This window comes from Sapajus apella, unplaced genomic scaffold (assembly GCF_009761245.1).
Source record: "Sapajus apella isolate SASKATOON/1434 unplaced genomic scaffold, GSC_monkey_1.0 scaffold7, whole genome shotgun sequence".
Classification (NCBI taxonomy): Eukaryota; Metazoa; Chordata; class Mammalia; order Primates; family Cebidae; genus Sapajus; species Sapajus apella.
The window spans coordinates 11,110,904-11,126,943 of record NW_022436947.1 but is presented as its reverse complement, the minus strand read 5'-3'; the positions used below and the strand labels follow the sequence as shown (position 1 = coordinate 11,126,943).

The 16,040-nt window shown below is 40.4% G+C and overlaps 1 protein-coding gene across 1 annotated transcript in view; it reads right to left on the bottom strand.

Moving 5' to 3' along the window:
* The window catches only part of COPG2 (COPI coat complex subunit gamma 2), a 126,400-nt gene that overhangs the window by 624 nt on the left and 109,736 nt on the right, over nt 1-16,040 (bottom strand). Inside the window, exons 21-23 of the mRNA XM_032275959.1 lie at nt 1,762-1,859; nt 898-1,036; nt 510-608 (exon numbers count right to left, since the gene is read on the bottom strand). Of these exons, the coding sequence (XP_032131850.1) occupies nt 510-608; nt 898-1,036; nt 1,762-1,859 (336 nt within the window). The remainder of the gene's footprint in view (nt 1-509; nt 609-897; nt 1,037-1,761; nt 1,860-16,040) is intronic.

The window sequence follows — 16,040 nt, the reverse complement described above, 5'->3', positions numbered from 1 at the left end:
TTCTCCCTGCATCTCCTTTCTATTAGTTTAGCTTTTCTAGAAATTTGTGGAAATTGAATCCCATGCATAAATTCCAATATATATATATTCCCATGAAACCAGGTACATAGAAGGTATTTAAAAATACCAATTTGGAGTGTTAAAAAGGAATGCTGGTGGTGGCCTTGGTATCTGTTGGCGAGATTTAAGTGTTTTAGGCCAAAGGTACATCTTAAAAGAATAACTAAGAATAGCATGCTAAACAAATTATTCATTTTGACTGGGTTTCAGGAGTACTCAAAAGGAATGTTGGTGGTGGCCTTGGTATCTGTTGGAGAGATTTAAGTGTTTTAGGCCAAATATACATCTTAATAAGAATAGCATGCAAAACAAATTACTCATTTTGACTGGGTTTCAAATTGTTACTCATATAATGGGCTGATGGGACAACAGTAAGGCATAAGGTACCCATCTATATCCTATTAAGCTTTGCAACAAAATGGAAGGGAAATCTGATGGAAGCTTCTTACCTGCCAGGTAGAGCGAATGGGAATTCTTGTTCTCAGGTACCTTATCGGATCTCTCACATGGCTGCATGCCCAGAAATGTGATGATATTGTTGACAGCCTCTGTTGAGAAGATGCAGGAGATGGTATTAGGAAGGTAAAGCACAGGGATGTACCTCCGCCCCAGGCTAGGCTGGGAGCTGGGGTGGAAGGCGTTGTTGGTGATGTGTAGAGGCAGGCTAGTGGACTAGAAAATGGCTAATCAATTAGATGATGAAGACAGAGTGCTGGCCTTTTAAGTAAGAGATTTATGAAGTATATATTTTTAAAAGGAGTTCTTCTGGAATAACAAATATGCCTATTACGTATTATACTGCTATCAGGCAATATACTGGCAGCAAATGGTTCTCACCTTCCAGAGTTTTGGTAGAACTGAGGGCAAAGGTTTCCTCTTTCTCAAAAGTATCTCCCACCTCTTCCCAGGCAGCAGCGAAGTTAGGCTTCAGTACTTTCTGAATGTGGTCAGACACAGTCACTTCGAGATCTTCCAGCTAGTGGGTAACAAGCAGTCAGTAAAGAAAAGTCCCTTCAGTTATAGGGCAAAGATAAAGGAACTAATCAATATGGTCCTCAGGAACCTAGAGAAAACTCTACCACCAAAATAGTTTAAGTTCTGTAGTCTGGATGAATCTACTGCTGTAGCCCTTAGCAAAGGAAAGAACATCTGGCAAGAGCCAAATTCAGGCAACATCTGTAGTGCTGAAGTACAGAGCAGTCCTGTTGCACCCACACCTGACTACTGAGTTCCAGGGACACAGTATCCTCTGATCATTCCCTAAGAGACTGATATTTTCAAAAGTTTTCCCTCCATTCTGTGAAGGCTTTTTAATGCATGATCTGGCTATAAACTAACAGTTGCTGAAGGAGAAGCAAAAACAAAACAACAAAAAAACAAAACCACCACCCCTGCCCCAAATCATTTTAAATAAAACTGATCTCAATGAAAATCATGTAATTATTTTCATCTCTTAATTATCCCTATTATAAAGAAAATAAAAGGGTGAGTTTAATTATGAAGTGGTAAATCTCAATTCTCTCTGCCCTGGTGCTGTCCAGTTACAGAGGAGGGTTAGTCCAGGTTCTCCTAAGTTGTCATCTGTTTCAGAAGAATAGAAGTCCCATAAGTTTATGTCAGATGCTCCTAGAAAAATGTTCTCTCAAGGCAGCAGTCACTCAGTGTTGCAAAGGTGTCAAAGTCTGTGCTGGGAAGACTCACCACATACTCATCATCATACCCATCCTCATCTGGAACTCCAGTGTTAGGGTCACAGTCCCGGACTGTAAACTTCATGGTGCAGCTAAAGGTGCCTGCAACTGGAGGAGAAGGCAGGCAAACCTGATGAGTGGGCAGTGCAAGTGAGAAGTTGCCATCATTTCTTAGGAAGTGCAACCTGTACTCAGCATTGTGTTTCACATTTTCCAGTTAAACACACACATGCTCTGTTTTATAAGGGAATGGTTCTCAAAAGTAGCCTGCAAGCAGGTCAGAAAGGCAGCCTCACAAAGCATGAATGTAGAGTCCATTTCATACTGTGCGTTATAGCAGTACAAAAATGATGACACAGGCAGACTGTTTTTCTATTGGTATGAAGAAAGCAACAGAGAGGTACTCTTGGGGGCTTTTTTACCATGTCTATCAAAGGGGCCTAAATATTGAAAAATAAATATTTTGAGAACCACTACTATAGGACCTGACAAAGCAAAAAAAAAAAAAAAAAAAAAAAAACTGATGGTGAAAGCATACAGATCATCAGATTAACATTGACCAATCTCATCAGCATCTCAATACTATCTTTAGATTGTGGTCTGGTGGAGGATCCACAGATTACCAGAGAGAACTTGCTTTATCTGTCAACCTTTGGACTATAGTGAGTAGGTCAGTAATGAGTTCCTAGTATTGGTAAAGTCTGTCTTAAATGGAAAAGCAAGTGGGCAGTTTTGTATGTTTTCACACAAGTGGTGTTAATAAGAAATGGAGACGGGGGTACATTTTTGGAAAGTGAAGTCTATAAAGAAGACAGGATGTTCTGAAATGTTTGAAGGGAGGGGATTTAGCAAGCATGAATGAACAAAAGGCATTTGGCGTCTAATCTATGGTCTGGAAAAGGGTCTAGTACAAAAAATAGTACATATTGAGGCAGTTAAGTTATTTGGGGGATAGGCAAGGAGAGGAAAGAACAGGCTCAGATGTAAAGACCATACAGACAGGTTGGGTAATAAGACTTTCATTTGCTCAGTCTTGACTTTAAACTCCATCTATCCATCCATCCATTTAGTGACTGTCAATGTATGTTGGTGTTACATGTAAAGGTATAAGCTTATGTGCCAGACACTTTGATAAAAAGTTGACTGAGACATGATCTCTGTCTCTAGGAATTAAATAAGTAAGTGTGTGGGCTGTGTGTGTGCGATCTATCTAGGACATTACAACTCAGTGCCATAGATCCTTTAATATAAGTTTTAAGAGAATGCCATGTGAGGGTGCAGGATTAACAAATAGCCTGGGAAAACTGTAAAAACTGTGAAATGATACAGTAGTTTAACGGGCTCTCAAAAGCTGCAAAAGAGCTTTGGCAGGCACAGGAAGATGTACAAACAAAAGAGGCAAGAAAGTGCATGGGGCAGCTGGAAACAATAAGAGGCATGCTAATGCATAGGTGCTGAGAAGATCATTTGTTTAGGAATAATGTAAAATACCTTGTATTTCAAATGATTTTCCAACAGGCTCTGGTGAGCTGAGCAGTCATGAGATTGAAAGGTTAGAGTAAAGCTAGATAAGATGTGCCTAATTTAAGCCACTGATGGGGACATGAAGAATGGGTCTGAAATTCAGAGAGCAGATGATTAAACAGAATATGCTGAAAACAGATGATGGCAGTGGGTTGACCCATATAGGAAAGAATGTACCTATCAAGGCTGCAGAATCTATTTCAATGCTATAAGGGAGTTGAGGAAAGAATGACTGGCTTAATTAAGATAGGATTTTCTTTAGGGAGAAGGGGAGAGAAGAAAGAAAGAAGTGAAAGTTAACACAAAGCCAGAATAGGTCAGGTGAGGCATTTAAAAAAAAATGAAAGAGACATGGGATTATGGTAGGGAAAAAGGTCATGATGAAGTAAGAATGAAGAGTCAGGAGAGACATTAAGCAATAGATTATAGGAACCCAGTGTGGTTCCAATTAATCAGGGAGGCCACAGCAAATGAAGAATAGAGACATCAGGAAGGAAGGCAGATCTCAGACTGCACAGGGGCTGGGTTTTATGTGGAGGTAGACAAAGACACTTACGTATAAGGACCTGATAGAGATTAAGGAAGTAAATAGGAATGGTGTTAACAGTAGAGATAATGCTCCTGAAACCTTAGTGGCAAATTTTTAATTAAATGGTTGATACAACGAGAGGTTACAGGGAATCTAAGGAAGTCCAATGAAAACCATTGGTAGTAATCTATCAAATCCGCTACATGGGGTGAGGAGGTGAGGGGGGGCCTTTCCATGGTAAGAAAATACTGAATGCACTGCCATAATGTAAAGAAAAGAGTTACACAAACAGAGCAAGGCAAATACCAAAGGGAATCAGAAAATAATGCCCGAAGATCTGCATTACAGTTGTTCTTTGAAATTGGGCTTGTATTGTGAGGATTTAATGAAAATGAGAGTCAACCACTAAGGAGATTTGTATTAAAAAAACCCAGAGAATTAGAGAAAAGATGGATGCTGGCAGCTAAGACAGGAGAGGGATATGTAAGTTGGGCCAGGGTACAGAACATGCAGAGTGGGAAAGGCAGGAGGGAGCTGCCGGGTCTCAACCACGTGGGGGAGACCATGACAAAGTAAGAGACACTTATAGGCATTTCCAGAAAGCTTTGTTGGAATAATAATTAAAGAAGAGGGTAAGTCACTAGGGCAAAAGATTGGAAAGGGGTCAAAAGAGGTGTATCTGTACAGGCTAACCGCAGCAATCTACGCGGGTCTGGACTGGACTGAGGAGGAATGGGTGCAGCATAGTGTGTAGGAAATCGAGGAAAGTTGAGCAGTGAGTGCCAAGGGGAGCAGTACACACCTACTTGGAAAACTGCTGAGTCTGTGGGAATGCTGTACAAATGCTGGGAGGGTTTTTCTCTAGGACAAATTCAGAGGGAGAAGGAGGAACGGTACTGGAAAGCAACATTACAGCTGTCCTCAGATGAAAAGGAGTTAGTCACTAAGGAACGACACACATCAACTGGAAGGTAAGACAGCATTGCTGGGCCAAAAGTTGTAAGAGTAAAAAATAAAAGACTGGAAGCAAAGGAATAGAAATATTATATGAGGAAAGGCCTACTGGCAGCGGAGGTATGGAATAAAGATTCAGAATGGGGTATCCTGCCTAGGTCTAATTGGTCGGCTGCATGGGAAATACACAGAAAGGGTGAGGAGCAAGGACTTCAGCAGGAGGCAGCCGTAGACTACTTCTTAAAGGTGAGGGAATGCCTAAAGGACTTGCTTGATAGGAGAGTTATAAACTGATGAATGCTGATAAAAAGCTACAGATGCCAACTTTAGAAATACTATACTTGATTAAGAGAGTGTGAACAGGTAGTTTGTCCAGAGAATGGATTATTGCTACTAGATGGGGAATGGGTGAAGATTATGAAGAGTGAAGTAAAGAATTCTATATTTATTTCTGTAGATAGATGGTAGGGCTGAGTGCAGTGGCTCACGCTTGTATTTCAGCATTTTGGGAGGCCAAGGCTGGCGAATCACTTGAGGTTAAGAATTTGAGACCAGCCTGGCCAACATGGTGAAACTCTGTCTCTACTAAAAATAGAAAAATCAACCAGGCATAGTGGCACCTGTAATCCTGGATGTTTCTGAGATCACGCCACTGCCCTCTAACCTGGGTGACAGAGTGAGACTCCATCTCAAAAAAAAAAAAGAGAGATGGCAAGTGAAAGGATGACAGACAGTGAAGATATCATAGATTACTGCATAGTGTTCCACTGAAGTTGCCTAGAAGTTACTCTGCTATGTGAGGATTGGCTCAAAGTGACAGATATTTCCTTGGGAAACATGAATGAAAATATCACAGGGGAAGAGAAAGAGAAGTTAGAGGTGGAAGCTGAAAAAGATGAGGAGGTGGAGGATTTAGGCTGGAGTGTGGAATATAAACTGTGGGTAGGGGCTGGGTGTGGTGACTCATGCCTGTAATCCCAGCACTTTGGGAGGCTGAGGCAGGTGGATCACTTGAGGTCAAGAGTTCAAGACCAGCCTGGCCAACATGGTGACACCCCATCATTACTAAAAATGCAAAAAGTGGCGGGGCGTGGTGGTGGGAGCCTATGATCCCAGCTACTCGGGAGGCTGAGGCAGCATAATCACTTGAACCCGGGAGGTAGAGGTTGCAGTGAGCTGAGATCGTGCCACTGCACCCTAGTCTGGGTGACAAGAGTGAAAACTCTTGTCTCAAATAAAATAAAAAATATAAAGTGTGGGTAGGGAAGGGCATCAAAGAGGGCCAGAATGAGGAACACTGGAAGATGGCAGAGCTGCATATGCAGCAGAGAGATGTGAGTTAAGCTGGATTATAACCAAAGGAGAGAGAATGTAAAGAGTAAGTAAATAAGAACTGGTGTTATGAGGAAGTGCCATCTGGGAATCTTTGCTTAAATGATGTTTGAAGCAACAAGTGTGACCAACAGAGTGAAAGGTCAAGGAGTTGAACTGGATGGATTTCTGCCACAGGCAATGGCAGGAACCCTATCAAGGTTTGAAATGAACTGAAAGTGCAAGTGTTTTCAGAGCAGTGTGCAGGTGACAAGGAAGAAAAGGCTAAATCCACGAGAGTGATACACAAGATGATAGCCGAGAAAACAAGTGATTGTAAGTAATAGTTGTTTTTGTAGGGTCAGCTGGGGAAAATAGTGCAAGAGCCTGCAGAAGGGATGGGGTCATTTGAGGATTGGCAGGTACTGACAGGAGGGATACAGCCCCATAACTGTACCAAAGATTAAATAAGAAATGATTAAATAAGAAGGAGAGAGACTGGAAACTATGTAAAGGGAGAACTATATAAGGAATAGGTAAGTGTAGGTGGAGTGGCATGGACAGATAAAATGAGGAAAGTGTTTCCCAGAATGGAAAGTCTTGTAAGCTCTTAAAATGTGGGTCTATTTGGTCAAATGTTGGCTCTTAATTGCAGACTTTGAAAAGCAGTATATACAATGGGAGAACAAGTGCTTAAAAAGTAATGGGAAGCTTTTGTGAGAAGTTCAATTAGAAGGAGAAGGATTAAGATGAGCCCTAATACAAAGCTAGGGCAGTACCTTAAAGACACCAGGAAAGACCTTTGAGTAGTTTGCAGAATGTATTACTAATATTGAAAGAGGAGTGGCTAGAGATAATGACCCACCTCAGGGGTAAAACCTCTGTGTTTCCAGGTACAGATGGTAGATGAAATTATACTATATATAATTAAGATAAGGGAGGGCAAATCACCAAAGGAAAAAAACAAATGAATATCATGTAAGTGTTGCATTAAAGTTACTCTTAGAAGTTACTCTGTCATGTGAAGATTTTCTATAGATGAGAGACAGACACTAGAGAGAATCTGTCTAGGAAGTGCTATTCAGGAGGAGATAAAGTCCATCTGAATGAAATATGGATGGCAGCTAAAAAAAAAAAGGGAAGTTAAAGATAAGGTGGCATACATCTTTAGGGCAGGATAGGAAACAGGGAGAAACAGGAGAGAACATTAAAGGTGCCTCCAGATGAAAAGGTCATTTGAAGAATGACAGGAGTGACTGGACAGATGGTCGCATATTTGGGCCAAAAGACGTGAAAGAAGAAGGTTAAAGCTAAGGGTAGCACTATATAAACTAGATAATGATTCTGAAGAGATGGCATGGTAATAAGAAAGGCCACAGCGCCATAAAGATTCCTGGAGAATCCTGCCAGATCTCAGACTGGGCCCAATTGGTCAAATACAATGGGTGTAAGGCCAGATTGCAATGAGTAGTATATGGGAGAGAAGGAGAGACCTGCATAGGAATGAGAGGCAGTAGACTTGCTCTTGATACCATGGTGGGAAATTTTTAATTTAACGGCATAGTTGAGGGAGAAGTTAAGAGTAATGCTTCTCAGAATGTGTTACATAGCACTAATCTAGTAATCTGTTAAAAATATGAATTCTTCTCCCTCACTCCAGACCAAGTCAGTCAGAAACTCAGGGTGCATTAATCTGTTCTCACAATGCTATAAATAAATATCTGGGACTGGGTAACTTATAAAGAAAAGAAGTTTAATTGGCTTAAGGTTCCAAGGGCTGTACAGGAAGCATGGTTGAGGAAGCCCCAGGAAACTTACAATCATAGTGACAGACAAATTGCACTTCATAGGAGACAGATAGTGGGGGGAAGTATTAGATACTTACAACAATCAGATCTTGTGACAACTCTATCACAGGAACAGTGCCAAGGGGATGGTGCTAAACCATTTATGAGAAACTGGCCTCATGATCCAATCACCTCCCACCAGGCCCTACCTCCAACACTGGGGATGACAATTCGACAGGAGATCCAAACCACATCATCGGGTAAGGCCCTGCAGTTTGTTTTAACCAGCTGCAGTTGGAGAACCACTGCTTTAGACAAAGGCAGATTAAGAACAATTCTGGTAAAGAGCCTTTGCTAGCAATTGTCATATTAGGATTAGCTGAAAATTAAAAGAAGCAACTGGAGAGACTTGTATGAAAGGATAGGAGAGAAGGAAAGAATGGAGGTGATGGAAGCTACAAAACGGAAAGGGGATAAATGAATGAGGCTGGAGGCTCATTCATTTATTATAAGTACATATTGTAAGTACATATTGCAAGTGCATTACTTGAAGTACAGTAAGCGGGCCAGTGAGGAAGGGCACTGCAGCGCGACAGGATGAGGAATACTAGAACGGGGAGAGCAGCAACTCCCGTAGAGTGACTTTATGTTAATCCAGCCACAGCCACTGAAGGAGACAGCGGAAGGAGAGAATGTGGCTAAGTAAGAATTGAGGTTATGAGGGATTACTGTTCAGGAAGCTCTGGACCTCAGATCCAGTGTGCAGTCTTAATGGTGAGTGCTGATTGTGAGGGGTCTGTTTACCTAAAAGACAGTACTGAATCTGTGGAAATGACATATACAGAGTCTCTGAATGAAGGAGGGATGCTGAATATAATTTTCATAAGGCAAAGTAAAAAGGTGTACAATAGTGATGTTAAAGTTCCTTCCAGATGAGAAAGCATCACTTAATATTGACCAAAAAAAGTGTCACTGATACTAATTGGAGGTATTTGGCACCATACTTGGGCAAAAGGTCATGATGGAAAAGAAGGAAGCCAGGTTAGATGCTATCTAAGGGGAAGGCTTACTTGAAGAGCAGAAAACTGGATAAGAGGGGAGGAAACCTCAGAAGGAATAGGTATCCATCACTATGAAAGGTTAGGCTATACAGGGTAAGCCTCCAAAGGGAAATCTGGAAAAATGTTCTGTAAGAGGGATATTAAGGATTTACTCAGAAATTAAGAAAACATGTTAGGACTTGCCAAAAGTGGGAGAAGCAACCAAGGAGATATGTAAGCAAAAGTTGCAAAGAAGGAGAGTTCAAAAGATGGAGATTGAATGTCAAATAGGGAGAGAGGATGTGTGAATGAAGGTAGGGGGCAGAACATGCAGCGTAGAGAAACAACAGACACAGAGTTATATTTGCAGTTTACTGATACAGTGTTCCCATTTAAAGAGGGCTAAATGGGAACACTGGGAAATGAGAGTTGGGAATTTGTCAGAGTTGCAAGGAGAGAGTAAGGTAAGAATGTGGCAAACAAAGAACTCGGGTAAAAGGTTTTGTTGTCCAGGAAGCTTTCTTGGAAAAATGTTAGAAGTACTGGGTTTGGTCAGTATGGTGAGACGTGAGAGAGGCTAAGTGGGATGGGCATAAAGGGCAGGCTAGCGGCAAGAATCCTATGAAGCTGTAGGCAGACCCAAGAAAACAAAACAAATGAGGGGAAAATGTGGCACACAGGGCAGAGGGCAGTGGGCTGAGCAGTGAGTGCCCAAGGGGAGGGGAGTATCCAGAAGAACCCACTGAGTCCATAAGAATGACACATAGGTGATAGCCGAAAGGAGGGATACAGCAGCATGATTCTCTCGGGCAAAATAAGGAATAAAGGAATGGAAGAACAAAGTGAAGGGTTCCTGCTGATGGTAGGGGATGACTGCAGGAATGGCAGATACTGACTGGAGGGTTAAGGAACCATTCTTGGTACAAGGTTACAATGGAATAAGAAGGAAGAGAGAGTTGGCTAGTTGAGTAGAGGACCATCGTATAAAATAGACAAAAGTTAAGAGTAGATGGAGTAGCAAGTAGGCAGATCAGATGTATTTTAAAAAGGGATCCAGAATGGAGAAACTGCTAAGATCTCAAAACGGGTCCAATTGGTCAAATTGGGTGGGAAGGCCCAATGGTAATGAATGGTACATCTAACAGAGTTTCAGGGACCCAGGCAGGAATGGGAATTAGATTAGTTCTTGATGCTGCAGGTAGACATTTTTGGTTAAAAACTCGGTTAATAAGAAAGTTTAAGGGAGTTTTATTAAGATGAATTCTCCTAAAAAGACATTGCTAGCAACCTTAAAATACATCGGTATTGACCATTTAGGGAGGATGGATGTGTAGTTTGTCTGTAGAGAAAATGAATTGTATTTCTTGAGGACTGGTAGGGAATCATGAGGGAAGTAAACCTCAAGAGTGGAATGCTGTATCTGTTGCTAAGATAATTTAATGCCAGTAGCCAAAATGGACAGGTAAGATGTGGTAGAGCATAACAGAATAAGAAGAAAGGGTTTTCATCTAGGTAATGGGAGCATTGTGTGAATTACAGCAGGGTTCTGGGTGGTCAAGTTGCAAAAAGACAAATAACCTGTGGGTTCAAAAGAACCAGAATGGAGAAATCTGTCAAATCTCAGAAAGAGTCTAATGAGTTAAATGTGTGTTGCTGAAGACTGCAGTGAGTGGCGTAGACCGTGAAACAGAAGCGAATGCCTGAATGTGAACAGGAGTCAGAGAACACACTAGCTCTTCAAGTCTTGGTGGGAATTTTTTTTTTAAAGAACACAAACACATACATTTATACAGCACTGCAAACACAGCAGTATGTATTATTTATGGATATGTAGTAAAATTATAAAAATATGCATGAGGATTAAGTATCAGATTCATGTCATGATTTTCTCTTGGAAGGGAGAGAGAGGTAAACGATTTTGGGAGTGAGACCAAGGAAGTCTCAATTACACATGCGACAATTTCTTTAAAAAACATCTGAAGCAAATACAACATAAAGTTAAGATATGAAGAAGTGAGTGTATTAGTTTTTGAGGGATGAAAAGTTTTAATTAAAGGGCTTGGCTGATAAATAGAGGCAGAAGATTAGGTGCTATCAGCGGCTTTGAGGTTCAAAGCCGCTGACAGTACCTAAAAGACACTGGTTTTTGATAGAGTAACTGGAGAGCGTGGGTGAGTGGTTTATTTGGTGAGATGATGATTTGTATTTGGTGTCACGCAGGTGGGTGGCATTAAGGGAGTATACCTTAAGACGAATGATGTATCCATCACTGTGATTATCGATGGAAGCTGATAATACTGATGTTAATATATAAGACAGTGCAAATAAAGGAAATTAGGAGGAACTTGCCAAAGTATGTTAAGATTTGCTCAGAAAAGAAATATTATGTTAGAACTGGCTGTAAAAGCAATTATTAAGATATGTATAAAAAAAAGTGTTAGTAGGCTGGGCACTCACTGTGCCCAGTGGCTCACACCTGTAATCCCAGCACTTTGGGAGGTGCGGGGGTGTCGGGGGGATCACCTGACGTCAAGAGTTTGAGACCAGTCTGCAACATGGAGAAACCCTGTCTGAACTAAAAATATAAAAAATTAGCTGGGTGTGGTGGCGCATGCTTGTTATCCCAGCTACTCGGGAGGCTGAGGCAGGAGAATTGCTTGAACCTGGGAGGTGGAGGTTACAGTGAGCCAAGATGGTGCCACCGCACTCCAGCCTGGGCGAGAGGAAGAATCTGTCTAAAAAAAAAAAAAAAAAAAAAAAAAAAAAGGAAAAAGGTAGAGAAAAATTGAAGCTGAAATTAAGGAAGGAGAAGGCATGAGAAGGCATGTTAGATTTAGGCTGGGGTGCTGAGCAAGCAATTTTGCAAAATGTTAAACGGGGAAGGGTATTGAGGAGGGCCAGGATGAGGAGCACTGAGAATCAGAATTACAAGTTCAGTGGAGTTATATGTTAAGCTAGATACCAATCATGGGAAAAAAGAGGGAAGTGAGAACATAGCAAATAAGAATTGGAGTATATGTTGCTGCCCAGAAAGCTTTGTTGGAAAAAGATTTGAGGCAATTCGTGGAATCAATAGAATGAGGGGTTAGAGAGAGATTAATGTGATGGACTTAAAATGGGTCAGGGCAGGGATCCCAGGAAGTCCAGACTGAATGGAGGGTGGAAAGAGATTCAGTACAAAGAATGAGATATGAGGAAGATGGAAGACAGCTGAATAGTGAGTGCTGAATATCAAGAGTGTACACATCATCCAAAAGAGATGGTTATATCCACTAAATGATACAGCTGAATGAAGAAGGAATGTTGGAGAAAATGTAAGGAGTTTGCAGCAAAAGGAGAAAGAGAAAAAGGAATAGAAGGGCAACATTCAGGTTGTTTGTAAATGGAAAGACATTATTTGAATAGTCACATATATTGATGGGAAAAATGGCTATTGCTCTACACTTAAGCCAAAGCTCTTGATGGAAAAAAGAAACAGAGGATAGTAAGTCAATAAATGGGACACTGTATGAATTAGAAAGCAGTTTTGAGTAGGTGGAATAACAAGAAGACAGATCAAATATGAATTAAAGAAACAGAGCTGTCCGATCTCAGAAGAACCATATACAGAATGAGAAAAGAGCAGGAATTTGAAAAAGAAGTTGGATAGGTTGGTGCTTGAAGCCTTAGTGGGAAATTTATTTCTTAAGTGACTGCTTGGTAGGGAAGGTTAGAAGGAGATGAATTAAGATAAACCCTGATAAGAAGCCATTGTTGGAAACCTTAAAAACATCAGGATTGACAGGTACAGATCGGGATTTTCTTTGTAGAACAAATGAATGCTGTTGGTTGAGGACTGGTTGGGAATCATGGTAAGGTTAGCATCTAGAGAATAATCCAGCATTCACTGATTATAGAGTCAGTGGGTAAATGATTTGTAGAACATTTAAGATATGGCAGGGCAGATATTCAAAGGGGGTTATGAAAGGACATAGCAGTAAGTATGATGTTAAATTGGCCAAGAAGTTAAGGAATAATGTTAGTATTGGCTGAAAGTAAGAAAAGCAACTGAGAAGACTTGTATATATAAAAAGAAGAAGAAAGGAGAAGGGAGAGGAGAAAATGCTTGTTTGGAAGAAAAAAATGCGTGAATTAGTCTGGGTTTGGAATATGCAAGGTATGAAACAGCCAGTATAATTGAGACCAGAATGAGGAATTCAGATATCACCAACTATCTGCTCATATTGCCTAAATACTTGTTAATATGCAAAGTTTATATATATATATAAATATATATATATATATATAATGACATATATGATATATATATCACCATGTACTTAGGAAATCTGGTATAGTGAGTTAGCATTCTTGTACTAACAAAAACTTTTAGCTTGCACGCCAGCCTACCTGAGATGGTCTGTTTCCGCTGCGGTCTTGTGCCGATAGGCTTACGCCCTGTGCTCAAGGGTGTGAAATGTGTTGTGCGTTATTCCTGTCATCTTCCCCATCTTATGAGTGGGACAGTTCAAGCAACTCATCAGGTGGTAAGTAAACATTTCCAAAAAACTTCCTGTTTATATATTTCATTTAAAAATGTATAGGCATTTGTTATTTATATTGAAAACATTCCATTGTTCCTTGCAGTATAAAAGGCAAATGCAATTATAGTCTATTAAAGTATGAGTCTTTATTATAGTCCTTATTATAGTATGAGTATAGTACAAAATGGTACTATACACAAACATGTCTGCTAATGAACTGATGAGATGTTAAATAATTAGGTCACTATCCTTTAAAATGGTGTATAAGAAATACATAAAAGTTTTTTTTTTTTATCATAGTGTTTTAGTGACGATTGAGAAAACAGGTTGAGTTTTTTTAAAGGGAGATGGATACGGGCTTTTTCAAATTTAGGATAATGCAATGTAAGTGTTTGCTACCAAAAATTATTATTCAAGCACACAGGATAATGAGAATTGTTTGTACTTAAAAAGTTGAGTCAGGAAGAAGACTGTGTAGGCAGCTTTTAAAGGAAGAAAGAAAGGGATGAGAGAAAATGGTAAGTAAAAATTGGATATAAGAGGTAGTATCCAGGAAAGTACATTTGCATTAAAAAGTGCAGTTGACAGAACAGAGATACATTCAGTAAAGTGGACAGAAAACAAGGCAAGTGGCAGGGATCCAATCAAGGAACAGAGAACCAAAGCAGCTCAGCACAGTATGCAGGAAAGAAGACATAAAGAAAGGGACAGAGCAGTGAATGGAGAACAGAAAGAGGTGCCTGACAGCAAGATCTTAGTGAATGCATAGGAGTGACACACAGTGGATGGATGGTTAAGTGTGCTCTTCCAAGGCAGAAAAAGAAAAACAACAAAATGAGGGGAAAAGGTATTTTAAATTTACCTTAGGATGGGAAAGGTCATGTGAGGAGGACATACTGGAAAATAAGATTTGCCACTATAATCGTTATCATATGGAATAAGGAAGAAAACAAGTGACAGACACTAAATAAAAAGAGCATACACGGATTTGGCAATGTTTCAGAGTAACTTAAGTAAAAACAGGGCAAATCAGCTTCACAATAAGGAAACCCAGAAACAATGAGGTCAGTAGAACAAGAGCATAAATTGAGAAAAGAGTTATAAGATTAAAGATGGACCAGAGATATGGAAGGAAAAAAGGGTGAGGCAGGAAAGAAGCAAGTCAGAAGACAACTGTATGCATCCGAGTAGAATGTTAGAAAAAGGCAACAAACCAACAAAAAAGGTGCAGAGGCACAACAGATTGAGTAGTATACTTAAATCTGATTCCAAAAAGGAGGAAAGAAGTTCAGAAATGAGTAAAGAGGAACTGAGCTGAGACAGGGGAAAGGGCACCAGGAAATAGAACTGAATGGTGCACATCCGTAACTAGAAAGGGCTGCTAACTGCACCAGAAGACAGTGGTAAACAAATTATGGGTGGCACAGGGGTTTCCAAATGTCAAAGAAGAGAAAAAGAGGTGCAGAATGGATTGTCTAAGGAGCTTCAGGTAGGACTATGAGAGTCCTTAAGAAAATCCAAAAATGAGATGAAAACATCCTTGATAATAATGAAAAGACAGGAAAGTTGCATGGATTAACAGTATGAAGATAATGAAAATACTATAGTACAGTAAAAAGAATGCATGATGGAGATAAGAGGAGTGGGGAGTAACTGGAGGCAGTACTAAAGGTGGAATCCTGCCATATGTGTCACAATATGTAAACTTCAAGGATAGAAAATATTAAAACCAGAACAGAAAATACTGTATGGGTGTGGAAGCTATAAGGCCAGTAATAAAGGGGTTAAGAGTATAGGTTGCTTTCATGTACTGAAGGGTAAAAGTTTCAATGTAAATATTTAAGAGAAATCCTTTTCAAGAGTCGGAGGCTGACTGTGGAGTAAAGAAACAAGGGGTGGGAAAAGTGGTGGACTGATGCCAGAGGAAAAGAAGGAAATATACAAAAGAAAGTGCTTCCATGGGAAGATTTCCAGGTTAGTTAGAATGGGAAAAACACTAAAAATGCTAAGTAAGAAGTATAAAAAGCAGATGAGAGAAGTAGTAAAAAAAAAAAAAAAAAAAAAAAAAAAGAACAAACAAAAACAGGTAAAAATGGACATTCTGGCCCTCTAAAACAATGATCTTTAACAGTAAAAGGGAGTATGAAATGGGGACGAAGATATCAATTCTCTAACACAGACCTGGGGCTGGGGCCTGTCTGACTTCAGGGCAGATAGGGAGGGAAATGAGGGTGGTTTGACGCAGAGAGTGCCTAGTCTATATGAGAGGGAAATGCTGAGATCTTTGAGTGAGAGGATAAATGCAAGCATGAGAAGCCTCCAGGCCTAAAATGGGAGACTGAAGGGCAGGGAATCAGGATGGCCATCCACAGCAGTGATTCTTATCTGGGGTGGGGGGTGGGTTTCACCCAAGGGAGGGCTGGGGGCATGGACCCCCAGGCAGGCCTATCCAATCATCTGAGGGGTGAGCAGTGTTGAGCTCAGAAAAAGTAAAGAGGAAAAAAGCAGTCTCTAAAACAAACACAGACAATAGCAAAAGAAGAAACCAAGCCCAAAAGATGCTTCTGATAGGCCGCCTTGGGGTCCTGCATCCTCAGGTGAGAATCACTGGTGGACGTGGG